This window comes from Chlorocebus sabaeus, chromosome 22, assembly GCF_047675955.1.
Source record: "Chlorocebus sabaeus isolate Y175 chromosome 22, mChlSab1.0.hap1, whole genome shotgun sequence".
Taxonomy (NCBI): Eukaryota; Metazoa; Chordata; class Mammalia; order Primates; family Cercopithecidae; genus Chlorocebus; species Chlorocebus sabaeus.
This window is the reverse complement of record NC_132925.1, coordinates 63,248,962-63,276,581: the sequence shown is the minus strand read 5'-3', so window position 1 is coordinate 63,276,581 and position 27,620 is coordinate 63,248,962. Positions and strand designations below refer to the sequence as shown.

Genomic DNA, 27,620 nt, shown 5'->3' with positions numbered 1-27,620 from the left:
ATATTTTAATAGATGGGGGAAAGAAAGAGAGAAGAGGGAGGAAGAAAATCAATAGGTGGGTAGAAGGAAAAAGAAATAAAAACATAGAAAGACCAGCTCCAGTGCCAGATCTTACTAAATTTTTTATTTTTAGGACATAGAGAGCTCCTGAAATAAAAAATTTGCTTTCATTATATGTTTGTTTAATGTACACCATACATGTGCTCACGTAACTAGGAAGTATCACCCTCTATCACTGGGAATATTTTTTCTCTTGAGGTTGTAGATGATTTTTGTTATTTATTTATCTTGCTTTGTTTTCTCTGAACTTTCTGAATCTATGGTTTGGTGTTTGTCATTATTTTTTTATTATTATTATTATTTTTTTGAGACAGAGTCTCGCTCTGTCGTCCAGGCTGGAGTACAGTGGCGCGATCTCCGCTCACTGCAAGCTCCGCCGCCTCCCGGGTTCACGCCATTCTCCTGCCTCAGCCTCCCTAGAAGCTGGGACTACAGGCGCCGGCCACCACGCCCGGCTAATTTATTTATTTATTTATTTATTTGTATTTTTAGTAGAGACGGGGTTTCACCGCGTTCACCAGGATGGTTTCGATCTCCTGACCTCATGATCTGCCCGCCTCAGCCTCCCAAAGTGCTGGGATTACAGGCGTGAGCCACCTCGCCCGGCCTGGTGTTTGTCATTATTTCTGAAAACTATTCAGGCATGATTACTTTAAACATTTATTTGTTTGCTTTTTTCTCCTTTTAGTATTTCTTTTACATTATCTTTTATGCCATTTGTAATCTCCCTTCTGTCCAAGTTCTTAATCTTTTAAAAATTTTTAATTATTTTTATCTTTGCATTTCAGTTTGGGAAGTTCTATTGGTACTGCTTGCCATTCATTTACTTCCCCCTTAGCTGTGCTCAGTCCACTGGTGAGCCCATCAAGGGCATCCCTCATTTGTATTATTACATATTTTATTTCCAGCATTTCCTTTTGATCCTTTCTTAGAGTTTTCTTCTCTGTGCTTACATTATCCATTTGTTCTTATATGCTGTTCACTTTTTAATTATAGACCTTAATATATTAATTATAGTAATTTAAAATTACTGTCTGATAATAACTAGTTCAATTTTAAATCCTCAGCCTGATAGTTCTAAAAGTTTCATTATATTTGAGTCTAGTTATCATGGTTGTTTTGTCTCTTCAGATTGTTTTTTAGCATGCTTTGTACTTTTTTATTTGAATCCTGAACATTATTATATCAGATTAAAGGAACTTCAATACCTAAACTTTTAGTGTGAGGTTTTATGTTTTTTTTTTTTCTTTTTTTTTCTTTTTTTTTTGCATTTTTTTTTCTTTTTATTATACTTTAAGTTCTAGGGTACATGTACACAACATGCAGGTTTGTTACATATGTATACATGTGCCATGTTGGTGTGCTGCACCCATTAACTCCTCATTTACATTAGGTATGTCTCCTAATGCTATTCCTCCCCCCTCCCCCCACCCCACAACAGGTCCCAGTGTGTGACGTTCCCCTTCCTGTGTCCAAGTGTTCTCATTGTTCAGTTCCCACCTATGAGTGAGAACATGCAGTGTTTGGTTTTCTGTTCTTGTGATAGTTTGCTGAGATTGATCGTTTCCAGCTGCATCCATTTCCCTGAAAAGGACATGAACTCATCCTTTTTTATGGCTGCATAGTATTCTATGGTGTATATGTGCCACATTTTCTTAATCCAGTCTGTCATTGATGGACATTTGGGTTGGTTCCAAGTCTTTGCTATTGTGAATGGTGCCGCAATAAACATACGTGTGCATGTGTCTTTATAGCAGCATGATTTATAATCCTTTGGGTATATACCCAGTAATGGGATGGCTGGGTCAAATTTCTAGTTGTAGATCCTTGAGGAATCGCCACACTGTCGTCCACAATAGTTGAACTAGTTTACAGTCCCACCAACAGGGTAAAAGCATCCCTATTTCTCCACATCCTCTCCAGCACCTATTGTTCCCTGACTTTTTAATGATCACCATTCTAACTGGTGTGAGATGGTATCTCATTGTGGTTTTGATTTGCATTTCTATGATGGCTAGTGATGATGAGCATTTTTTCATGTGGCTGTTGGCTGCATAAATGTCTTCTTTTGAGAAGTGTCTGTTCATATCCTTTGGCCACTTTTTGATGGGGTTCTTTTTTTCTTTTCTTTTTTTTTATATTTTATTTTATTTTTTATTATTATTATACTTTAAGTTCTAGGGTACATGTGCATAATGTGCAGGTTTGTTACATATGTATACTTGTGCCATGTTGCTGTGCTGCACCCATCAACTCGTCAGCACCCATCAACTCGTCATTTTCTAGTTAGAGTTAGGCTGTAATTTCTGTTGGCTCTAGCTGTGGCATCACAGGTTAAATTTTAGGTAGTACCTTTGCTTTTATGTCCACTCTTACCCTTGGGTTTCCCTAGAGACTCTTTCTTAAATAGCATCTAAAGTTTGCAGTTATTTCAGCTGTAATTCTCTGCACTGTAATTATATAGGAGCCCTAAATAAGTCCTTGCTTGCTAATTCTATCATCTCAGTTATTTGTGGGTCTGTTTCTATTGGCTGCTTTTTCTCCTAGTTACAGTTCTCATTTCTCTGCTTGTTTGAATATGTAGTAATTTAAGATTGAATAGTAGACATCATAAATGTCATGTTGTTGAATGCTAAATTGTGGTGTACTTATTAAAAATCTTTTTGAACTTTATTTTGATAGGCAGTTGTTACACTACTGTGAATCCTCGAGTTTTCTGTGGTTATTAAGGCTAGTTTACTACTAAGAGGAAATCCCCAACTGAATGCTTCAAATGTTCACCAAGTTTTTCTTCTCTGGCATAGTGGAGCTCTAATGTCTTCCAGGCCTATTTGAGCTCTGAAAACTATTCTTTGCCCAGCCTCATGCAACACTCCTATGCAGATCTTCAGAGCACATTATTTAAGTAATGCCATTCTTTCTAATACTATGCTCTGCATTTCCAGCCACTTCAGCCTCTCCAAATCTGATCTTTGTCTTCTCAGCTCAGTGACACAGTACTTTACTACTTATGTCTCCCCTACCTACTCCCTGATCTGGATGGAAAGTGTCTCTACACAGAAAACAAGGGCTACCAAAACCTTATTTCATTTATTCCCCTCTTTCAGGATCATACTTTTGTGTTGCCAATTGTTCAAGTTCCAGAAAGAGGTTTTTTGTTTGTTTGTTTGTTCATTTCATATATTTGTCTAGTTTTTCACTGTTTTTGAAATACTACTTATGAAGGTAAATACAGTGAGGCTTAGATAAATTAAGTGACTTAACCAATATAAGTTGCATATCTGGGATTCAAATCTACATCTCATAGATTCTGACTTCAAAACTCATGCTTATAACCCTTTCATATTTGTATTGAATTCACTTCTAAGTGTCTGACTGACTTAATCCTCCATGGGCAGATGTAATATGACCCTCAATTATCTAAATATTTTGCTAGAAAAAGGCTTGAAAAAAGTCAGCAAAATGTTAAAAAATGCTTTATCTGGGGAAAGGAATTATAGATATATTTCCCATTTATATTATCCATAATAACTAATATTCCACCAACAAGTAAGTTTTAATTTTACATATTAAAAATAACTAAAATTCAAAAGATAAGCTTGTAAAAATTCAAGCTGTGTTTTAATGAGAAGAAAAAAGTGTTTCCAAAAACACATCAAAAATCAGGGTTATACACCTTATTGTTATATAGGTGATGATGGCAATGTACACCATTTCTAAAAGTCTGGTATACCTGATTAGGTAGCACTCAGAAAACATAGTTTCAGTCACAGAAACCATCATGCAGACAGGATGTATAAAAAGTGAAGTCTAGAGAAGAATTGGTGAAGTGTTTACTCATATAATCTAACAATCTTAAACCACCAAAAGCTAGTGTGAGTACAGAATAATTAAGAAAAAGCTTCAAGTAATTGTCTTAACTTTAATTGCTATGACTTTGGGGATATGTAACTGACTTTCTATATTGGAGTTTCAGAGCTGACATGATCACAGCTTTCAACTCTCAGTTTCATCTCATTTGTTTAACATGGCAGACTCTTAATTATGAAAGCTGCAAAATAATTGTTTAGTGAAATACCCTGAGAAGCTCCTTGTATAGGTACTATGCAAATGTAGTATGATTGACTGATAAATATGGACGTCTCCTTTGAAAAAAATATGAGCTCTTGCTGGGTGATGAAATTAAACTGATATCCCCCATAACTCTATTCTACTGCTTTTATAAACAACCAAACATATTTTCCTTTTTCTAAAAAAATCTTAGTTTAGTAACTTTTCTGTTAGTATTCTGGAATGTAAATAACATTAGTAGCAGCACTGAATGTTCCTGTGTGTTCTGAAGCCTTCACACAGAGTACTATATTTGTGTGTACATGTATATCTTATTTTTTTTTCTAATTTATGAAGCAAAAGATACCCAGCTTGGCTATTAATGTCAAGCAGCAAATTTAAGTCTCACCATGATGTTGTTAGGTGTTTCAGAATTTTCAGGTGGCAGAGGAGCTATTTCTTATAATGTTTGCTTTTCATCTTACAAATGTGGACATCATTGCAGATTATACTGCAGAAAGATTTCTCAAGTCACTCAAGATGAAAATAATATTTTTAAATCAAGCTAGGCACACTGAAACTTTTCAGTTCCTTAGCAATTTTTTAGTTTATCATTTTAATCACTCAGGTATCTTAATGATTTTGAAACTGGATATCTAAAAAGTTGTTTACCTTTTGTTTCCCCTCATTGAGTTGAGTAGATAGAGAACAGAATCTCTTCCTAGGCATAGTTTACCCCATTCACTCCAGAAATGTATACTGAAACCTAATCTTTAGACTCTTGCTAATGACTTTTTCTAAAACATGATAACTTTTTTTAACATGACATGGTATTGCCTGGCATAAAATAATAAAGTAAACTCTATAGAACAGTCACCTCTGTTGACCATGCTCACAAATCTGAGAACTAAAAAATCTTCAAGCCAATTATTCAGAAATTGAAAGGTAACATTAACCCCATCATGCTCTCACAAACACAAGCGCTCACCCTAGCAATAAATAATTTATTAGTGAATTTACTAGCGTTTGAAGGCAAATGGTATGCTGAAAAGCGTGGATTTTACGTTCAAATAGAACAGGATTAAAGTCTTAACTTCACTTGTCAATAGCTGGATGACTTTGGTCAGTTTTCTTATGTGTATAAGGAAGGCAAAAATGAGAGAGAGAATAAATAGATATAGCAGAATTTTTGTAAGGACTGGAAATACTATTAAGCTCACTTACTAAGATTCCTGACCCATAACAGGCATTAAATAGTAACTACTTTATGAATCCTGGGAATCGTCAAAGTTACTTTGACTGAGGAGGTAAAAAGGAACACATATGAAGGAGCGAAATGGTTTCTGTGTTATATTTTTGTGTTAAGGGACTTCCCTAGAAGAATAGATTTATTATTTTAAATTCTGTGCAATCTTTCTAAGGGTTACTGACATTTCCTCACTCACTCATTTGACAAATTGAGCACCAATTATTCATTCACTTAGCAAATATGTATTGAATACATCATTAAATCATTAATTCCTTCATTTCTTCATTTAGGTAGTCAGTCAGGGGACAGACACCTAGCCCTGGGAGATAAAAAAGATTATATAAAGGTCTGGGGAGGTTGCAGGCTAATGAAAATAAGATTGATGTAACAATGTGCAATCACACATTTCTGTTGGGATCAGCTCTTTCCCTCCAGCCTTTCAGTGAAGGAAGAGTCAAGGATCCTCACTTTGGGAACTTTGCTGATTATCTTTTTCCCACGCTGCCCTTTATCAAATAGAGACTGGAGAGGGTCACTGTCATTTCTTCAGCAGAGCTAATTTTAAGCTATTACTTAAAGGCTTCTCGTATTTCTGCGAAATGGAATATTATTTCTTCTTTTTTTCCCTTTTGTTCATAAATACGTTTTTTAACGAATGGATTTTAAATAATAGTTTTACAACAGAAATATTGAACAGATAGTATAGAGAGGTCCAATATAACTCCCCACACAATTTCCCTTATTACTCAAATCTTACATTATTATGATGCATTTGTTACAATTAACCACCAATACTGATGTCTGATTATTATAAAGTCCATATTTTATTCAAATGTCTTTGGTATTTATGCCCTTCTATTCCAAGATTCCATCCAGAGTACCACATTACATCAAGTTTTCTTGTCTCATTAGTTTCCTCTTGTCTGTAGCAGTATCTCAGACATGTCTGGTGTTTGATGTCCTTGACAGTTTTGAGGAGTGGTGGTCAGTTTATTGTAGACTGCCCCTCTGTTAGAATATGCCTATATTTGTCATAATTAGACTGGGGTTACAAGTTTTGGAGAGGAATAATATAAAGGTAAGGAACAATTTTCATTACATGTCAAGGTTAACTTTATCAAAATGATTTATGACAGATGATGCTGGCCTTGATTACCTGGCTGAAATACTTTTTATCAGGGTTCTCCACTGTAAAATTACTCTTTTCTCCCACTCCATACTGAGTCTTTGGAAATGGGTGACTATGTGTAGTACACACTTGATGAATAGAGTCTTGTGCTTCACCTTTTGCAGAATAATGAACGTACAGAATTCTTTTACCTGTGAAATGTGTCATCTCTTCGTTTATTAATATTTAGTAATTTACTTACATCAATACTGACTCACATATAATTATTTTAGACTTTGAGTTGTAATTCTATGCTACTTTGTTCATTTTGCTGCTCAGTTTGTTTTAGCTTTTGCCATTGGGAGCCTTTTAAGTTGGATCCTGTGCCCTTTGTTATGCACTCATCAATGTATGGGGTGTTGTATGTGTGTGTGTGTGTGCCTGTTAGCACTTTCTTATTTACTGGCATTAAAGATGTTCCAGGTTCATCTTGTATATTTCATGCCCTAGTCATAGAAGCAGTCGTGTCTCCAAGGATAGGATTCCTGGTTCTTTTTATTGAAGAATGACGTTAGAAACCAATATCTGAGTACTAGGTGTGCTTGTTGCTACTAGAGTGTCATTTATTTAGGCGCTCTCAGATGACAGGGGAAAGAAATATATGTGTATATACTACTTATTATGTAGATATATCTATAAGTATTTCTATATACAGCTATTGGTATTATGTTAAGTTAAACATAAGATCTTACTGTTGTCTCCAACTCTAATCCATTACTACATGGACCACTCTACTCTTCTCCACTTACTGATTAGTAAATTTCCACTCCATACAGTGCTGTCCCATTAGATTAGAAAAGATATAGATTGTATCTATAATAGCAATAGATTAGAATTTTTATTTCTGTTAATCTACACCAGCATCTAATATTGTGTGGGGTTTTGTTTTGTTTTGTGTTTTTAGCCATTCTAACAAGTGTATAGTGGTATTTCCTTGTTGTTTTAATTGGTAATTCTCTAATGGCAAAAGATGTGAACATCTTTCAATGTGATTATTTGCTATCTATTTATCTTCTTTGGTAAGATGTCTGCTTACATCTTTGCTACATTTTTAATTGGTATGTTTATTTTATTATTGTTGAGCTTTAAGAATTCTTTGCATATTTTGAACATAAACCTTTTATCAGATATGTGTTTTGCAAATATTTTCTCCCAGTCTGTGACTTGTCTTTGCATTTCCTTAACAATGTCAATAACAAAGCACAAGGTTTTTATTTTAATGATGTGCAGGTTATCAATTTTTTTCCAATGAAAAGTGTTTTTGGTGTTAAATACAAAAACTCATTACTATATCCAAGGTTACGTAGATATTCTCCTCTGTCATCTTCTAGAGCTATTATAGTTTTATGTTTTGCATTTTCATTGATGGTCCATTTTGCATTAATTTTTGTGAAAGTTGTGACTTCTGGGTCTATTCATTTTATAGCATATAGACTTCCAATTGTTCCAGTATCTGTTAAAAAGACAAATTTTTCTCCACTGTATTGTGTTTGCTAGTTTGTCAAAGATATGCTGACTATATTTGTACAGGTGTATTACTGCTCTCTCTTTTGTTCCATTGCTGTCTATTATTTTGCCATTATCACATTGCCTCAATTACTGTAGCTTTACAGTAAATCCTGAAGTCAGGTAATGTCAGTACTCCAACTTTATTCTTCTTCTTCAGCATTGTGTTGGCTATTTTGCTTTGTTTTGTTTTGCTTTCCTTGTCTTGCCATACAAACTTTAGAATCATTTTGTCTATATCCATAAAATAGCAGTTGGGGTTTTTATTGGGATTGACTTAAATCTATTGATCAGGTTGGGAAGACGTGACATACTGACAGTGTTGAGTCTTAATCCATGAACACAGATTATTTCTCCACTTATTTAGATCTCTTTTAATTGATTTTATGAGATTATGTAGTTTTCTGCACATAAATTTTGAAATACTATTTTATATAAACCCTAGAATTTCCTGTTTTAGTGCTAATATAAATGGCATTGTATTTTAATTGTGTAATTCAAATTCCATTTGTTAACTGCTGGTATAAACAAAAATTAACTGACTTTGATATATTAGCATTGTATCTTGTTGCCTTGCTATAATCACTTATTAGTGCTGGAATTATTTTTTTTGTTAATTCTTTGGGATTTTTCATTGCTGCCTGGGAACAAGTATTATTTCTGTCTTTTCAATCTATATACTTTTTTTTTTTTTTTTTTTGCCTTTTCTTGTATTATTGCACCAGCTACGATTTCCAATACAATGATGACAATAAGTGGTAAGAGTAAACATGTTTGCCTTTTTCCCCCATCCAAAATGAAAGCATCCACTTTCTCATCATTAAGTAGGATACTAGTGCTACATTTTTTGGCAGACATTTTCATCAAGTTGAGGAAGTTCCTCTTTATTCCTTGTTTATTGAGAATTTTTATTTTGGGTAGGTGTTGCATTTTTCCAAATGCTTTTTTTAGCACCAATTGATATGATCATGTGATTTTTCTTCTATTCATTAGTGGATTTCATGAATTAATTTTCTAATATTGAACCATCAGTCTTGCATACCCAAAACAAGTCCTACTTTGTTGTGGTGCGTAAGTCTTTTTAATTGTTGCTGGACTCAATTTGTTAATATTTGTTGAGGATTTTTACATTTGTATTAATGAAAGATATTGGTCTGTAGTCTTCCTTTCTTGAAATGTCTTTATCTTATTTTGGCATTATGGTAATTTGGCCTCATAGAGTGAATTAAAAAATATTCTCTCTGCTTCCATTTTCTGGAAGAGATTATGTACATGGAGAAGAAATTTATGTACATGAAGAAAAAATAGAGGCCGGACACAGTGGCTCATGCCTGTAATCCCAAGACTTTGGGAGGTTGAGGCAGGCGGATTGCCTGAGGTTGGGAGTTCGAGACTAGCCTGACCAATGTGGAGAAACCCCATCTCTACTAAAAATACAAAATTATCCGGATGTGTTGGTGCATGCCTATAATCCTAGCTACTTGGGAGACCGAAGCAGGAGAATCGCTTGAACCTGGGAGGCAGAGGTTTCTGTGAGCCGAGATCGTGCCATTGCACTTCCCACAGGACAAAAATGAGCAGGGGAACCAGAGTTCTAGAAGTGAATTTGAAATGAGAGCCCTGAGGGCAGTCAAGGAAACAAGCAAGAAGACCAGGAAGAGTTACATCCTTTGCTTAAAACAAAACAATTACTTAGTTAGGTTTTTATATAAACATAGGTGTGTGTATATATTTTATATATATATATATATAAAATGTCTTTACATATAGACATATATATATATATAAAGTTTGCAAAAGTCAGATATACTCATTTGAGAAAATTCTGAAAATATAGGCAAGAAAAAAGGGGAAAATAAAATCCTTTTTATACTTAATTTCTCCTCCAAAGGATAACTACTCTTATTTTGGTATACATATATGCTTCTCGTCTTTACTTTTAACATATTTAGTATAATACACTGTATATTTGTTTGTAATTTTTTTTAAATTCTTAAAAATATACCATGAGCATATATGCAGGTCATTAAACAGTCTTCTGCACCCTCATTTATAATGACAGTAAGATATTTCAATATATGTTTACAGCCAACCTCCTATTGGTGGACATTTAGTTTCCTTCTGTTTTGTTTCCAATTTTTTGTTATCATGAATAATAATGTAATGAATATTCTTGTGGATATATTTTGCTCATGCTCATGTAAACTTCCTAAGTATATTTTTAGAAAATTAGGATTATTGGTAAAGGTAACACTATGTAAAATACTAAGATTTCTAAATGTCTTGCCAATTTCTCAAGAACAATTATAGAGGGGCCACTGTCAAACACCAGGGACCTGCCCTAAAAGTTGGCCTCTTTTAATCTTAAAGACACACTCTGAATCTAATGTCAAACATCCCTTTCCATAGAATTTTTCAAAATTTTTTTTCAAGGAACATAGAGTGGATTGTTACAGTGCTGTTTCCAAAATTAAACTAATTTAAAGACTCTTAAAAATCATCCAAGAAGAATATATATACATATATATATTTCTGGAAGCAACTCTTCATCCTTTCCATCCCAGTCTATCACCACCTCTCTCAGTAGACCCGCAGTTCTTACTTTTAAGGAACTGGCAGTTTACAGTTATAGTTACAGGATTTCAAATCTAAGTTGGAACTGAGCTCAGGGAAAATAATAAGTTGTTTGTTTCCTATTTTCCAGCTGACCTTGGAGCCCATCTCTAAGCTTTTACTGAAATTTGAAGGCATCTCAATATGTTTAAAAAAGATAATCTCTGTGATTTCACCTTTTGCCTCTTATACAAAAAAAAAAAAAAAAAAAAAAAAGAGTCTATTGACTGGTTGCAAATACATTAGTTCATTAGGTGAAGAATACATTGCTAAGCACATGTTATACATCCTAATAAGGTTTGCTTTCATTTTGTACCTGATTAATTCATACAGGGGCAGCAAAGCATGGTGATTTAGAGCTCAGTATCTGCAGAAAGACAGACTTTGGTTCAAATCCTTTTTTTAAAAATTTACTGTATGATGTTGGGCATATTACCCAAACTATCCTAGTCCCAATTTGTTCATCCACAAAATGTTAACAATTGTAATCATATGTTTGATAGTGCTATTGCATGATTTAAAGAAAATACTATGTTAGCATAATATATGTATGTAGTATATGTTACATACATAACATAACATACATATGTTAGCATGGAGCTAACATAAAATATGTGCTCAATACATGTTAAATAATGATAAAATGATAAACGATTAATATGCCATTTTCAGTGTCTCTTTTACTTCTTTTATGAAAATTTAGGATTCCAAACTGAGACAAGATCAAACTGAATAAATTTGAGGTAACACAAGGCCCACCTACCTTTACCAAATTATCATTTTCTCTCCCAAGAGCAGCAGAGGCATTTATCTAGGCTTAGTATTATTTATCAATAAAAAATTATGGACAAGCTGTTAATGAACTGCTAAGTGCAGTATCATCTTTTGCTGTACCACATCTCGAAATAGTGGGCTTCAATTCATGTTTCATGTGCAGATTAGTATTCATATTACTTACATTAAAAGGAGTAGAAATTGGTAATAAAATTATTAGAGAATCTTTGGACAACAGTCCCTGCATGTCTCTGTTCATAATCTTGGCATTAAGGCAATTTACTAAGCCTTATTTATGCTTCAAACATTGTATTTTAGAATGTACTCTCATGGATATTTCCTCATTTGCTCTTCCTGTGTACTCATTCTTATTTCTAGTAAATGTAAAGAGAACACTGAGGCTCAGAGAGGTTAGGTAACTTGCATTCAGTTCTATAAAATTTGCCCGTGTTCCTTTATTTTTTTTTCCAACTGCAGGTGCCATTCTGTTACCAGTGCTATTATAAACAAACCATTTGTAGCTTTTCAAAGATGACCTCCCCAAGGGAAAACTGATATAGGCATCATCTTATTCCTATTGGGTTGCCATCACAAAATACTATAGACTTGTAAACAATAGGAATTGGCTTGTAAACAACTGAAATTTGTTGCTCACAGGTTCTAGAGCCTGGGAAGTCCATGATCAAGGCAACAGCCAGACTTGGTGTTTGATGAGATGTCTGGTGAGGGCTGATCTCTGGTTCATCTAGCTGTGTCCTCACATGGTGGAAGGGAAAAACAAGCTCCCTCTCATCTATTTTATAAGAATACTAATCCCGTTATGAAGGCTCTAGCTTTATGTCATAGTCCCACCTCCTAATACTATCACCTTAGGGGTTAGGTTTCCAACCTATGAATTTTGGGAGGACATAAACACTCATTTCATAGTAGGAACTGACCGCAAGGACAGAATCATGACTCCATTTACACCACTCGGAGTAAAATAAAAATGTTTTCTCTTTTTCCATAACAGTGAGATTGCTTTTCTACAGAACTCATGAATTTATCCATATTGTATTCCCATAGGACAATCTTATATTCCAAGCTCTTTGTATGAATATTTCAAATTGGGGAAATGAAAGCAGCTCGCTGAACAGTCTGAAAATGTAACAAAGGCATTCTTTGCTGGTTTTGGTATTCTGCTTCACTCTCTTCGATTAAAACTGGCCCACTGACGGGATTTCCTGAAATGAGGTTCAAGTTGATAATCCCAAATACAAGCATTTTAAGAAACTCGCTCTCTGTACCAGTCTTTAGTTAAAAACTTAGTATGGCCTGGATTTAAGCTGTAGATAATGAGGTTTAAGAAATCCAGGGGAGAAATACAAGCTTTCTCAAATATCACTAGTAATAAAAATTCTATTTATGGGCTAAAGGTATAGAATTGAAGCACAGTTCCTACTAGTGTGTGGAGAGCTTTAATTTGACTTCGAAATCAGGATGAACTAGGCCAGATGGTTAAGAAATGTATTCTCTGTCTTCAGATAAAATTAATGGGATGCTCCCTTTGTAAAAACATACTGACATGACAGGATGAAGTAAAAGTCCATATTTATGACACAGTGTATTTAAGAAGCACAAAACCACAGTGGAGGAAAAAAAGAAAGAAAAACTTTGCTTTTATCATCTAGTAGTATTTCACAATTGTGAAGAATCACATTTCAGGCAACCTTCATTTAGAAAATAGAAACAAAATAAGAAAAGGCTTTTGCAATGCTCCTTTTGAACTACAAGGTTCATGAATCCCTCATTTATGGTCTGAGAAATCTTTGGATAAGAGAATTCCTTCATATTGGTTTTCTTTACTGAGATTTGCATCCAAGCTCAATTTCTGTAAAAAGAGAGAGGAGAGGAGTGTAGAATTGGAGTTTAAAGGGAAATGTTACCAGAAACGACTGATCTCTGTAGTTAAAATGATAATAGCACCATTTGTTTTGACTCTGTAACATCAGTTTCAAGAGATTTAACAATAATCTCCATTCTGAAGACCCCTTCAAAGATCCACCTTGCTCCATGGTGTTCTTTATCTGATTAATATATTAACTTTTCATTTTAAAGAGATCATTTATCTTGAAGCAAAATGAACTCTTAGTGAATACTGCATTACTAGTATCAACATGGACAAACTATATAGAGTCTAAAAAGAATACTGAAGCCACAGTAGGAGAAAGAGTCCACTAGTGCTTATAATTTAGTGGGTGGCAACTCAAAGGAATTATAAGGTAGATAACAATAAATTAGCCTGCTCTGGAACTCTAAGTGGAGGAGAACTGACAGGTGATAATTTAGTTGAAATTACCTGTCTAAATGTGAGTATCATTCCAGAAAGTTAATTAGCATTGTTAGCAACTGCAAGCTGGATATTTAGCTCAAATGACATATGGAAGTCATCTGTCACAATGCCTGGTATATAGTAAGTACTCAGTTAATGGTTATTAATATTATTTTAAAATATCTAATTTTCCTACACCAATTTTCTTCTGTTTGGAGAGCACTTTCTAATTGCCTTCTTACCTAATGAAATGGTAGTAGATGATTAACCACGCTAAAGAAAAAGGTCCTCCACAGCCACGCATCCATGTCTCACCTGAAAGATTCCTGCCCTTGTCATGATGAAATGAACATGAATACTATGATCAAGGTTGTATCTCCATAGCAGCTAGGACATTAAATGGTGAGACGGAGGAAATTTACACACACTCAGTGTGTAATTAATGAAATGTAGCCATTTCATTAATTGTGTGGAGATCTGATTTCAGTGTATAAATGATTCATAAATTAGTTTATATCAAATGCATGGTCATATGGAGTCCTTAACAGAGGGTGAAAGGCAAATACATGCGAATAAAATTATTGGTTTTGAAATGATTGTAATCACGTTATAATAATCTTAAAATATTTTTATTAATTGAACACTCAAACATTTTGTTTAATATGTGCCAGGCAATGTGATAAGCATGTGACATGAATTACATTAATCCTCACAATAAGCCTATGAATTATGTACTATTACTAATTACCATGCTGTAAATGAGAGGTGTATTAATATATTCTTGCACTGCTATAAAGAAATACCAGGGACTGGGTAATTTATAAAGAAAAGAGTTTGAATTGGTTCACAGTTCTGCAGGCTGTACAGGAAGCATAACAGCCTCTGCTTCTGGGAGGCCTCAGGAAACTTACAATCATGGTAGAAAGTAAAGGGGAAGCAGGCATGTCCTACATGGCTGGAGCAGAAGGAAGAGAGAGAGAGGGAAGGTGCTACACATTTTTAAAGAATCATATCTCACAAGAACTCACTCACTATTATGAGAACAGCACCAAGGGAATGGTGCTAAACCATTCATGAATGATCCACCCCCATAATCCAACCACCTCCCATCAGATCCCACCTTCAACACTGGAGATTACATTTTAACATGAGATTTGGGCAGGGACATAGATCCAAACCATGTAAAGAAGATTCTTGCTCATAAATGTGCAACAAAATGTAGCTAAGGATGATAGCCACATTTCTCTCTTTACTACATACATAGTATTATACTAGTAAACCTTATTGTAATTGTCATTATTATTTACACAGAATGGTATCTCATGGAAAAATACACTTACATTAAAACATTAAAGCTCGCTACTAAAGTAATTTTGTTTTTCATTGATTCCAGTTTTTCCCACCCACTGTCCATTTAGGATGGCTTCAGAAAAGAGAAATGGTGTCAAATCTGAAGCAGTTTACTTAGTGTCTTCATAAGAAATTCTGGGATGAAATGGGAATTGTTCATTAAAATGCATACATATTTTTAAATAACCCATGTTTTGCATTTATTCTTTCTGCCTCTGTACCTTACATTACCAACGATAAGCAAGAAGAACATGGCATTCAGATTTAGCAGTTATATAATTGAGCTGAAAAAAACTCAACATTTAATTAGGAACTGTGAAATTGTATAAACCTGCTTGACTTTTCTCCCATTAAAAATTTTGTTAACACAAACTATTGCCACAAAATTCACTTGATTAGACTTTTCTTATTGAAAAGGTTTTTATCATTATTTTTTGATAATTTGTTTGTTTTTTTTTGCTGTGAGGATTCTAAAATATCTAGAGTATACACTATAATATTCAGGAGGAATCCACCATATCATGTAAGTCAATCACACAGATAGAAACTAACCTGGCTAGCATTTGAACTGAGTCATTCAGAATCTATTTGTCAGGTCCTTTCTGGATGAATATAGCAGGAAAATGACTCAAAATGGATTTAAGAAAAAAAGAATATATTGGCTAATTGAAATGTTCAAAAAGGTTTTTGCTTGTTTGTTTTTTGGGGGTGGGCATCAAGCATGCCTTGAGTTAGGTATTCTTTCCTCTGTGTTAGCTTCGGGTTTCAGAGATGCTTTCTGTATTTGGTGGAAAATTGTTGACTAGAATCTTGGAGTTTATACCTCACTGTCTCAAAAAACCTCAGTAGAGAGAGAGATCCTCTTCAAGAGCCATTCTGCAAGCAGTCCCTGAACTGAGTCTAATTGTCTCTGGTTGGTTTGTCTTCATCCCGATGTTTGTCTAGTCAAGGTGGCTATGCCCTACGAGCCTCTCATGGCAAGACCTGAATTATATGCTCTCACTTAATGCCAGAGGTGTGGTCAGCCCGACTCAAATGAGATGGGGAGGATTGGGTTCTCTAAGGAAAATAAAAATGCGGGTAAAAAAAAAAGCAAACACATGCCGTCTGCAGATTTAGAATCCAGGACATTAATTCTTGTAAATTTCTTCAAAATTGAACAATATAACTTTTAAAGCCCGGTACCGTACCCTGAATCTTATAACGTTCTTCTTAATTGAATGGTTTATCAGACTTACAACTCCAAACACAATTGAGGAAGAAAGAAAGAAAGGAAGGAAGGAAGGAAGGAAGAAAGGAAGGAAGGAAGGAAGGAAGGAAGGAAGGAAGGAAGGAAGGAAGGAAGGAAGGAAGGAAGGAAGAAAGAAAAGAAAGAGAGAGAGAAAGAGAGAGAGGAAGGAAGGAAGGAAGGAAGGAAGGAAGGAAGGAAGGAAGGAAGGAAGGAAGGGAAAGAAAGAGAGAGAGAAAGGAAAGAGAAAATTCTAGAAGAGTTTCTTTTTTAAGTGAGATTTTCATGTCTCTTTTAAGCCTCGTGTCCCTTGCATTTCTTACCTTTTGCTATCATTCTGGTGTGATTGTAGCTCTGCAGAGCAATAAGTTCTCAACATATGTTCCACAATTCATGGTTTTTCACAATGGTTCTACTACTAATTTTTTTTTGTCCTATATGCCATTCATGTTCAATTCTCTAGACTTCCATTTTGATGTGTGTCTAATGCCTATATAAAAATACTATGGTGAGAAATATTTAAGGTTTTCTACAGTTGGTATTGTAACTAAACTAGCACATGATTAGAGCCTATCGGGAATTCTAATTAATTGAATTTTTAAGAGGCAGACCCTGAAAGTATAATTTTTTGAAAGTGATTTATTAGACGAGTTTTCAGAAAGAACCCACAGGAAAAGAGGGAAGTGGGGCAGGGAGGAGACAGTAGCCAAGCTCAATACGGTGTCAAGCAAAGTTCCACAGAAGGTAAATTTGACTCAATCCTATAGCTCTGGAGAGAATACAGGTCACACCTAGAGTTGTCTCACAAGTAGGGGCACGGGAGCTGGAGAAGTTATATCCTAGAAAACAGTCAGTTATTGGTTAAGTGCTCCTGTGGGCATGTAAATTCCTAGGTACTTTCAGTTCTCTCTTTGCGAAGATAAGTTAGCTATAGCAGCTTGAGCACAGTGTCCAAAAAAGAGATAACATGTACTGACTCTTAAGGGTGCAAAGTACATAGGAATCTGGGGCAGAAGAGGAATTACAAGGGATATGAGTCCAGCATTGACATTTTCTGCTACATTACTCCTCTAAGAAAAGTATATCTAAATAAGATAATCCATTTGTCCTATGAAGGGGAAAAAATGCTTGTCCAGTAAGACTTCAATGTTGTCACTGAGTTATTTTTCTTTGGAAAAGGTGGAATTCTCTTTACACCCAAACAATGGGGCCACTTAAAATGGAGATCCACTTTTGTAAAGTAACAGATACCTAGGATGCAAGGGGAATGATCTAATTAGGTTTGTGTAAAAGCAATCCTACTTTTGCCATGACTTTTAATGGCAAAAACTGCAATTACTTTTGCACCAACCTAACACAATAGCTGTGAAATCAGTATTCCTTTGATTTATTCTTGTAATTTCTACTTAGCGAAAACCTGAAAATGAATCCCAGCTTTACCTCTTTAGCTTTAGGAAAAGTGAGTGAAATTATATGTACATATTATACAGATACAGAGAACTTGGTACTATGTATTGTACAGGTACTGTGAGTCTGCACAATATATTCATATAAGGTAGCTATTTGTTGTAATATTATTACAGTTATCATAATTGTCAAAATGTTCAATTACTTAGGTATTTAGTTACATACAAAAATGACTTCTGTCTTCACAATCAACATAAAGAACTAAGAGCAGTGGGAAAAATACACTATTTTTACTTATATTTTGTCTGAATGTTTTAGATTAAAAGCTTTTTCAGTTGGATACTTTGCATGTATTTGTCATAAATCTCAGAGATTTGCTGTCATAAAAAGATGAAGGATCATGAATTCAGACAAATATTAAAGCTCTATTTTTTCTTTGTAAAAAAAACTTTCTTAGAAAATTTTTATTACACTGGTAATGCATGCTCATTGTAGGAAAATAATGAAAACTGGAAATAAGCAGAGAGCAGAAAATAAAATAAAATAAAAAACATTTATATCACAACTACCTATAGATAAAAACTTCACATGCAATACATACAACATATATATTTTTAGTTGAATAAAACCTCATATCCTATAAAATTCACTAGACATTATGAATATCTATGTGAATAAAGTTCCTTCTAGAATTTCATTCTTATAGGTTAGTATGCCATAAAATGAATGAAAAAGAACATCAGTTATCTGAGGTTAATTGTTGCCAAGAATATACCAATTTACTGAAATGTCAGCTTAAATTTGTGATAAGTGGCAAGGCTTTTTTAAAGGACTAAAACTTAGTATATGATAATAATTAATTTATTTTCTACTTAACACAATTCAAAATTCAAGTTTTCGCTGTAATTGTATGTTAATTCTGAATATAATAGATGAATCAAACATTGATTTGTAGCACATTTTCTGACAAATATGCTTGAGCACATGTGATTTCTATCCTTGTACTTTATCCTTGATGTACACAAGAGGATCATAATTTTTTCCAATAAAAATGTGTAAGGCTTCATAAGTTTTCTTGCTTGAAGCTTCTACTGAGACATCCCCAGCTTTCTGCAGTTGTTTACTGCTCAAACTCTTCAAATCTTTATTTGCCAAACACTGCATGTAATTGAATGTGTCTCCCACATTTGTTCTGCTGACTTGAAGAAATTCTGCCTCTTCTTCAAGGTTTACCAATTGACTTTGCAAAATGACTTACTACCATTATTATTATTAATTTGAAATATAATTAGAATAGAATTATTTAAATCATCTAAAAATCTATAAGGGAATGAAAAATGATTTGACAGGAGGAAAGGAGAGATATTAATGTGAACAGACTGGGGATTCGTATTACAAATCATTAGTTTAGTAGTGAATATTTTCCTTCTGGAACTTTGCTTGCAGCCTGCCCATTCTTACATTATCCCTTCTAAACCATTAATTTCTAAATTCATCCCTTACTGTTAAACACTTAGTTTCATTTATTATAACATGTGTTTTTGCTCCCTCAAAAGATACCCATATTAGACTAAAAATAATAGATATGAGAAGTAGACTAAATTCATATTCATTAGGTAACTTTATTTACAAATTCTTTATAACAGGTGACAGGATGTGATGTAAATCCATCTTTATTTTATTTTTTTAAAATAGTGTATCAATAAGTACTTTTTTTGAGGATCATAGAGCCTATTTACCCATTCATATGGGTCTGTTTTATAGTGCTGTTTTCCCTGGATAATTTACCTCACTCATCACATGTCTTCAGTTATCTATTAGTACCACTTTAGTTCTGGAATACTTTACATTTTTGCCTTAGAAACCATAAATATACGTATAAAGCCTGCCTAGTCTTAAATATCATGTTCTCACAAATAATTCCCTCGAGCACTGTAATAAATTGACATAATCTTGTTACTATCTCTGCACCCTGTTTCTTTTGTTTTGGTTATTGCAGTTTGCAAGTGTACTTGTTTTTATTATTTGTTTATGGTATGTTTTCCCACTAGTCTGTAAGCAACATAAGGGCAGAGGACATGTCTATTTTATTCACCAGTATTTTCCCTGAACATAGCACAGTGACTTGCATATGGCAGGCACTTAATAAAGTGTTAAATAAATGACTGATTGAGTGAATGGTGAATGATTGCATGATCTGGAAACTAGTCATAATACAACAGATGGATAGAATATTTTTCTTGAGAGTTATTTGTAAGGATGCTCTTCTTTTATTCTGCTGTCATAAAGACTAAACCATCTTCTATTCTAATGACGTATAACTGCTTAGTCCAGTCCCTGATATTAGTTGGAGAAGGTTGGACGGGAGCCCGTTGCCAGGGAAAGTCAAGTACAGCAAATCCCAAGCTATCCTTGAAATCCCGAACTTTCAACAAGAAGATGAAGGCTTTTATGAGTGTATTGCAAGTAACCTTCGAGGAAGAAACCTTGCAAAGGGTCAACTCATTTTTTATGGTGAGCTAATTGAATTTCAAATGTATATGAAATATTTGGTAATGCCCCTCATAATAAATTGTGGAAGTCATTTGCATATTGTGAAAAAGTGTCATGGGAGAAATAAGGAAGGCATATTTCCAGGTTTAGATGCTTAATACAATGATTAGCAGCTGGGAATGACCACCTTTAAAATACGGTTTTAATTTTAGCATGGTCTATGAATGCTATTGTTTATTATAATTGCCTTGAAAATATCAGCAGTGTCATGTTAAAGCCATAAAAGTTTATAATAAAAGGTAGCATAAACTCCATATATTTCCCATAAAACATTCTGCAGCAGATTATAGCAATCTTGATTCTAATTCTAAGTAGAATTAATAAATGAAGGACAAAATTGATAGGAAAAATATAATACTGCATGGTGGTTTATAATATTTGTTTCTATTTTTCATATTTTGTCTACTCTTAAGTAGGTATTATAAAAATAAGGTGATTACATTATTTAAAATTATGTTTGTCTCAGTTACAAACGGCTCTCATAAACTTAAGAGAGATGATGAATGCATATATTATCTAAAAGCTGTTTTCGTGTCTTCTTTCATCCAGGATTGAAATTTTCTCTTACTTACGTTAAGTAAACAATAAAATATACCTCAGAATTCTCAAAATGCTGTATACTATTAAAATAATTTTAACTTCTTTGATAAATTTAATATATCTGTATTAGATAATTTTTTAAAAGTATTGATATATGGCCAAAAATACTTTCCTATGTGACATGTTTATAATCAATGATAAAGTAATTGGAGAAAATATGTGTGTGTAATAACTAGAAAAATCTAGGATACTGTAATTATCCCATTGGAATGTTGATTGAGTGCCCGTGGGGAGAACATATTGTGTGTCTGTAATATTATTTTCCATTTTCTTTAGAATTTCCACCTTTACCCTGCAATGAAAACTACTATTTTATATATAGAATATAATTTCCTACTCATTATTCTCTTACAGTTTTAGCAAAGCTAGCCAAGAAAAACAATATATTTTTTTCAATAGTACCTACACTTTAAAGGAAAGTCTTTGGAATTTAGTATCCTTTGTAAATAAAATAGGATACAAATGGGAGTTTTAGTAGAATGAAGATATTGAATTCTTTGGCTAGTTTTAAAGAAATATTTTCCATTTTATATATAATAGACAAAGATATAATCAAGAGATGAATCAGAACACAAAGGTATCCATAAACTGGAAATCAATGATAAAGTACTTTTCTCTATACTGATATAGCGAATGTTAGCTTACATAGCAATTTTACAAATATTAATTTATAGAATTCTTAATCTTAAGAAGTAGAAACCTTAAGATTAATCTTAAGAGGTAGAAACAATGTTCAGTGATACTATAGGCAAAAAAAACCCGAGTTAATTGTGCAGGATCTCACAGATAGTGATTGTCAGATTCAAGATCAGAACCTTGAAAGGTCTTCTGAAACTGGACTCTGCCATAGCATTGCAACATGGTGGTCTAAGTTCATTGTACTATACCTCACCACAACCAAATTAGCCATTTAATGAGCCTGAAATGGTCCTTGTGGGGTAATAATGGACACTTGATCAATAACATAATCATTATGCTTCTAAGTCACATATTAATTTACTTTCTGAAGTTCTCTCAAAAGAAAAGAGGATTACTGACTCAGTTACCTCAGAGATGAATAACTGAGAAACTCAAGAAAAGAATCTCTCAGTCTCAGTTATATTGCTGTGTTTATGTTATAATTCAGAGCCAAGTAATATTATATATCCATCTATGTTGTATTTTTATAATCTCCAAACAAAATCTCTAAAGTATTATTCGTCATAGAAAACAGAACATGTTCAGAGGAGGTAAGTGGCTTTTTATAACCAGTCAACATGGCAGAAAAAGTATCTAAAACTCAAACCTCTGTGGTAGACCCAAAATCCTAAGCATCTTCACCCATGAATTTCCTACCTAGTTGAAAATTTAAAACTTTGCTCTCCAGAATTTTAATCATCCAAAGAATGTGCACATTAAATAAATAAATGTGTTCTAAAGCTACAATTATTGCATTAAGCATAAAATCAAATATATCTGAAACCTTTTTAAGTTATGTGAAATTATGTATGAGCATGCATTTCTTTTCCCAGGTCAAACATATATTAGAACAATTTCTAAACAAATACCTATGAATCATATAATTTTGTTAATAATACCCAGAAACATGATTCAATTTCATCAATACACCTAGGTCTTCTAAGTTTTACCTTGATTTGTCCCTCAAGGCTGCAGGAAGCATATTCTATAACTGGAAGTTGTCCTGATTTCAACAAGAGGTAATCCTAGGCTTAGTTCCCACCACCCAGAGACATAGTAATTTCTTTTACTCATTCGTAGGCTCATTGGAGGGTCTTCTGTCTTGGTGAAGGCAGGTTTTGCAGTAGAAAAACTAGAAATCAGACAGACTTGGGTTTCATGTTGTATACAATTTTGAATTCTCTTGGTCCTACTTCTTACCTCAGCCATTGCTACAGTGACCAGTTCAGCACTGTGTTTTGTAGGTGTAACCTGAAAGAGTGTTGTCTCAGGTGCCAAACTACTAAGTACATCTTGTTTTCTGTTCTGGGTTTTCTTTGGCTCCTTCACGAGTCTACTCAGCATTTAAGCATGCACAGCTTGGATGTGCCAGTAGTTTACACCTGTACTACCATTAGATGACCATGGATGGGAACTAAATGATCCCCCTTTATTTTCCTGGGTGGACATCTCGTAAAGACTGCTTTGAAGTTGGCAAAAGATGGAGAAAAATAGATCATGTTGGTGGTCAACTCAATAACTCATCCTTGCATTGACTTTTTTTTCCTTCCCTGTGACTATCTTTTTTTCCTTATACTTTTCCCTTGGCATTATCAAACAAACATGTGGAACTCAAGCCCTTTACTTAGGCTGTGCTTTTAGGGTTCAAATTTTGGCTTCCCTGTTGTCTACCATGTCATCTTGAACAGGTTACTTAACATCTCTGCAAGAATCCACTGAAAGGTTATAGAGGGAATTAAGTGCAGTTACAAATATAAAGCATCTGGCTTGCCACAGCCTGAGAGTCCAAAGGAAGCATCATATACTTCTATATATCCAAGGACAGAACTAAATAAAGGAGAGGGATTAATTGGCACCTCCAGGAAGTTTCCAGTTTATGAAAGAGACATTCATGTGAGAACATTTAATTTCCAACCTGCCTGTTTCCATAAATGATGGTAAAAATAATGCAATCTTACTTTCACATCAATTATGCCAGTTGCTTGTTGCCTTAGTGCTATGAAGAACTTTCTCAAATTAAAGAAAATTTGGAAAACTCACACCCAGAATTAAAGTAAGATACTGAACCTGTATAAAACCCCAAATGTTCACATTCCTTGTCAAGAGTTTTATCTAGGAAGAAAGAATACTGGATTATCTTTCTACCAAAATGCAAGGAGGCTCATGTTTGATTTATGCATCAAGGTATTGAGTTGTAATTGTGTCTGAAATAGATACAGATTTATTACTTTTAGTTTAGAACAAATATAATCACTGAACTTTCAGATTTATTACACAGGTTCAGATTTGATATACGTTTTCTAACTTGACCCGTGTTCTAATATTTAGCACGAATTTATTCCTTGGCCCTGTTCTACATTTTGCCCTTTTCCCACAGCTCCCAAGTTGTTATACAGGTGCAGCAAAATGACAGATGACAAACATTTAACTTGAGCCAAATGCCCAATGATATTTGCAACAGGATTTCTGTCACCCCACATTGAAGCTCCTGCATTTCCCGTCCCTCAAATCACGTGTATGCAATCCAACTGGACCCAGTTAACCTTGTCCTTCTGATCTCTATAACCCGTGGAATGTAGCATAATGTCTTGGATAATTGCCTTACCAAACAGTTGCACTTACCTTTTTGAAACAGCTCCTCCAGAATGGGAACAGAAAATCCAAAATACGTACCTCTCTATCTATGACAACTTGCTCTGGAAATGTAAAGCTAGTGGAAAGCCAAACCCTTGGTACACATGGTTAAAAAATGGCGAACGACTCAACCCAGAGGTAAGCAACTATGTTGATATTAAAAGTTTACCTACTCTGCTAGGTAAATTTTGTTACTAACAGTACTAGTAACTAACAGAAACAACTAATATTAATGGAGTCTTTAGTATGTTCCAGGAAAGGATGCATACACTGATTTATTTAATCCTTAAATAAACTTGCAAAGTAACCCATCTTTCAAAAGACAAAAATACGTGTAGACAAGACAAATAACTTTCACAAAATCACACAGTTAGTCAGTAATAGATTCACATTTAAATATCATCATCATCGTCATCATCGACACAGATAATTTTTATTGAACTCTCATATGAGCCAAGCCCTGTGTTAAATATTTTTCCATGCATTATTTTATTGCATCATCACCCTGATGAAAACATTATGAGAGAGATACAGTTATTCTTCTTTTATATAGATGAAGAAAATGAGTTCAGAGCGGTTAGGCCACTTGTTTAAGGTCACACAGCAGCTAGTAAATGTTAGAATTAGCATTTTAAACTTTTATTTTGGTCTGATATCAGGACCCAATCTCTTAGTCACTACCCAGTATCTTGCTTTTATGAACACTGACGACTGTCTTTAAACTCCTAGGAAAGTAAATAACAAAGGCAGTTATCCACATTTCTCAATTTAAAGCAAACTTTCTTCTACAACACCTAGAAAATGAAAGAGTTGTTTTTTACCTAATACATTATCCAGATAATTGTTTTAATTCTCCATTTTACTTTGCACATGTAGGCATGGCCAGAGACACAAAGAACATCTGTTGTTTGGAAGCTGAATATAACGCTGTTCTTTGTTTCAGCATCAGTGAAAATCTTTTCCTGCATGCCTTTTGCATAGAGCATTCTGTTTCCTCCAGCCTATTTTCCTTTTCCTTAGAGTATGGTAATATGTACCTTGAAATATTTAGTCTTAAGTCATATTTGCACTATTAACTATGTCATTATATGCACTCGAAATTCTATGTCTATACCCCAAATGGGGTTCTGTAACAGATTTTGGCTGTTCAGGCACACTTTATAGTAGGCTGTAGAAAGGAAGGATTTAGCTACTCCAACTCAGGACTCAATTAGAAAATTATCACATCATCACATGTCAAATGTTTTTGAAACTTTTGGAAAATGGAAAGCCAAGACGATGTTCTAGTCATGATATACATATCTAACATTATTGTTAACCGTGTTTTCTGGAATAATTAAGATGGCGGAGTATTCCAAATTATTATGTAGACCAAATAACAGAAAGTTAGCATACATTTTATGCAAAGTATGTCCATTGTCAAAGAAATGAGATAACATAAAACACACTAGTAACCACTAACATTATCCTAAACATATTTTCATTTTTTAAACTTAAAAATGCTGCTCAGGATCTGGTAGTGTATTAATACATCAAAATATCAGATCTCATAGATATACACAAATGTTGTTTAATAACATATCCTGGTTAAGAGGATGCTATATTAACATACTAGCATCTTTATATGCCTTTTCCTTTATTAGGAGAGAATTCAAATAGAAAATGGGACGCTCATCATAACGATGCTGAATGTGTCAGATTCTGGTGTCTACCAATGTGCTGCAGAAAACAAATATCAGATAATTTATGCAAATGCTGAATTGAGAGTTTTAGGTAAGTCATTCATTTACAACCAACAAATTCAAAATGACATTTAAACAAGCTATAATTGTACATAATCCCAACCCCCCCCTTTTTTTTTTTTGCAAATTAGAAATTGCTGTCCCATCAAATAATGGGAAATGTCTAAATTAGCTTTTTAAAAAATTCAAGGTGGTAATTATTATCCTGCTTGGGCAATGCACTGGGGCTTGAGAAAAAAAACCCACTACTGGGTGCATCCAAACCAGAGGAAGCTCTTCCAAAGCTGAATCTAGCATGAATTTTTGAGTATAACTCAAAGAGTATCTATTGGGAATATTTTCAGCTACAAATTAAAAAGTAATAAAAAATTACAATTCACAGTGACTAAAAGAGACAGTGATTTATTTTATCTCTTAACAAGAGGGTCATTGGCTGCCGGGTATGGCACCTCAACTTGACAACGTTGTTGTTTACACCTTTCCTTCAGAATCAAAGCCTCATGGTTTCAAGATGGCTGCTCTAGTTACAGAAATCATGTCTATGCTCAAGGCAGAAGAAGAGAGAGGTTACAGAACTAACCGCATTTATCTCTTTTATTAGAAAAGCAGAATTTTCCTTAGACTCCACAGCAAACGTGTTTATGTCATTAACTAGAGTTCTGTCACATGACCATCCAAACATCAAGAGGAGGTAGAAAAATAAGTCTCTATAGTGGAAAGTGCTGAGATTAAAGCGATTTGAGAATGATATTTTGGGAAATCCAACCAGTGGTATCTGCCGCATTAAATGACTCATTGATAGTTTCCAACCCAAAGCTTTCTCAGTGGTAGGAAGAACAAAGGAGATAAAAGAGAGGAAGGATCAAACAACAAGGCACAAAATTTTATGAGCTTATGGGTGATGAGTACTCATTCATTTGTTCATTTTTTCTATCACTACTGTTTGATTGAACATTTATTATGTACTGAGCCATACCAAGATGAAGTGCTCTTTATCTTCACTCAACCTATAATTTCAAGGAGGAAAAAAGTGTCAGATTTAAAATGTGGCAATTCTTATGGCTAAGAATTGAGGAGTTGCTATTATGACACATGACAAGTTGAACATAACTTAAATTGAGGACCTTCCCTTTAATCTAAGGTCAGAAGTAAAAATGTGCATCAGTAAGGTAAAGGGCAGAGAAGCAACATCTGAAAAGCCCAGAAGCAAGAAAGTATGGCGTATCTGAAAGAGCTTCAGTTCGCTTGAGCTTTAGGTTAGAAATGGAGATTGGACACATGGATTCCAACATTCATGAAGTTGGAAAGATTTAGATGCACCCTGATAGCCTAATAATTTCTTGTCCTTATGAACTGGCATTTGTTCAACATTTATTTAGTGGGTAAAAAGCCAACATAGTGATACAGTATTTCCGATTTATTTCAATAGTATTTTTTTGCTAATAGCAATAAAATATTTCTGATTTATATCAGTGTTAACTGCAATAAAATACCACTGAAATAAATCACATTGATATATATATAATATAAATCACATATGTATATGTGTGTATATATGTGTATACATGTATGTGTGTGTTTCTACAACATCATATGTTCCATGACTTATATACATATATAATAAATCAGAAACACACACACATATACATGTATGTGTATAAATGTATATATGGGTATACATGTATGTGTATAAATGT

The 27,620-nt window shown here is 34.0% G+C and overlaps 1 protein-coding gene across 4 annotated transcripts in view; it reads left to right on the top strand.

Annotated features, from left to right (window-relative positions):
- The window catches only part of CNTN6 (contactin 6), a 305,105-nt gene that overhangs the window by 209,416 nt on the left and 68,069 nt on the right, over window positions 1-27,620 (top strand). For 3 of the 4 annotated variants that reach the window (XM_073009923.1, XM_007985017.3, XM_007985018.3), the window contains 3 exons: window positions 20,046-20,230; window positions 24,183-24,319; window positions 25,825-25,954. In XM_073009923.1, coding sequence (XP_072866024.1) covers window positions 20,046-20,230; window positions 24,183-24,319; window positions 25,825-25,954 — 452 coding nt within the window. The remainder of the gene's footprint in view (window positions 1-20,045; window positions 20,231-24,182; window positions 24,320-25,824; window positions 25,955-27,620) is intronic. The other variant, XM_073009924.1, reaches the window with a different exon arrangement.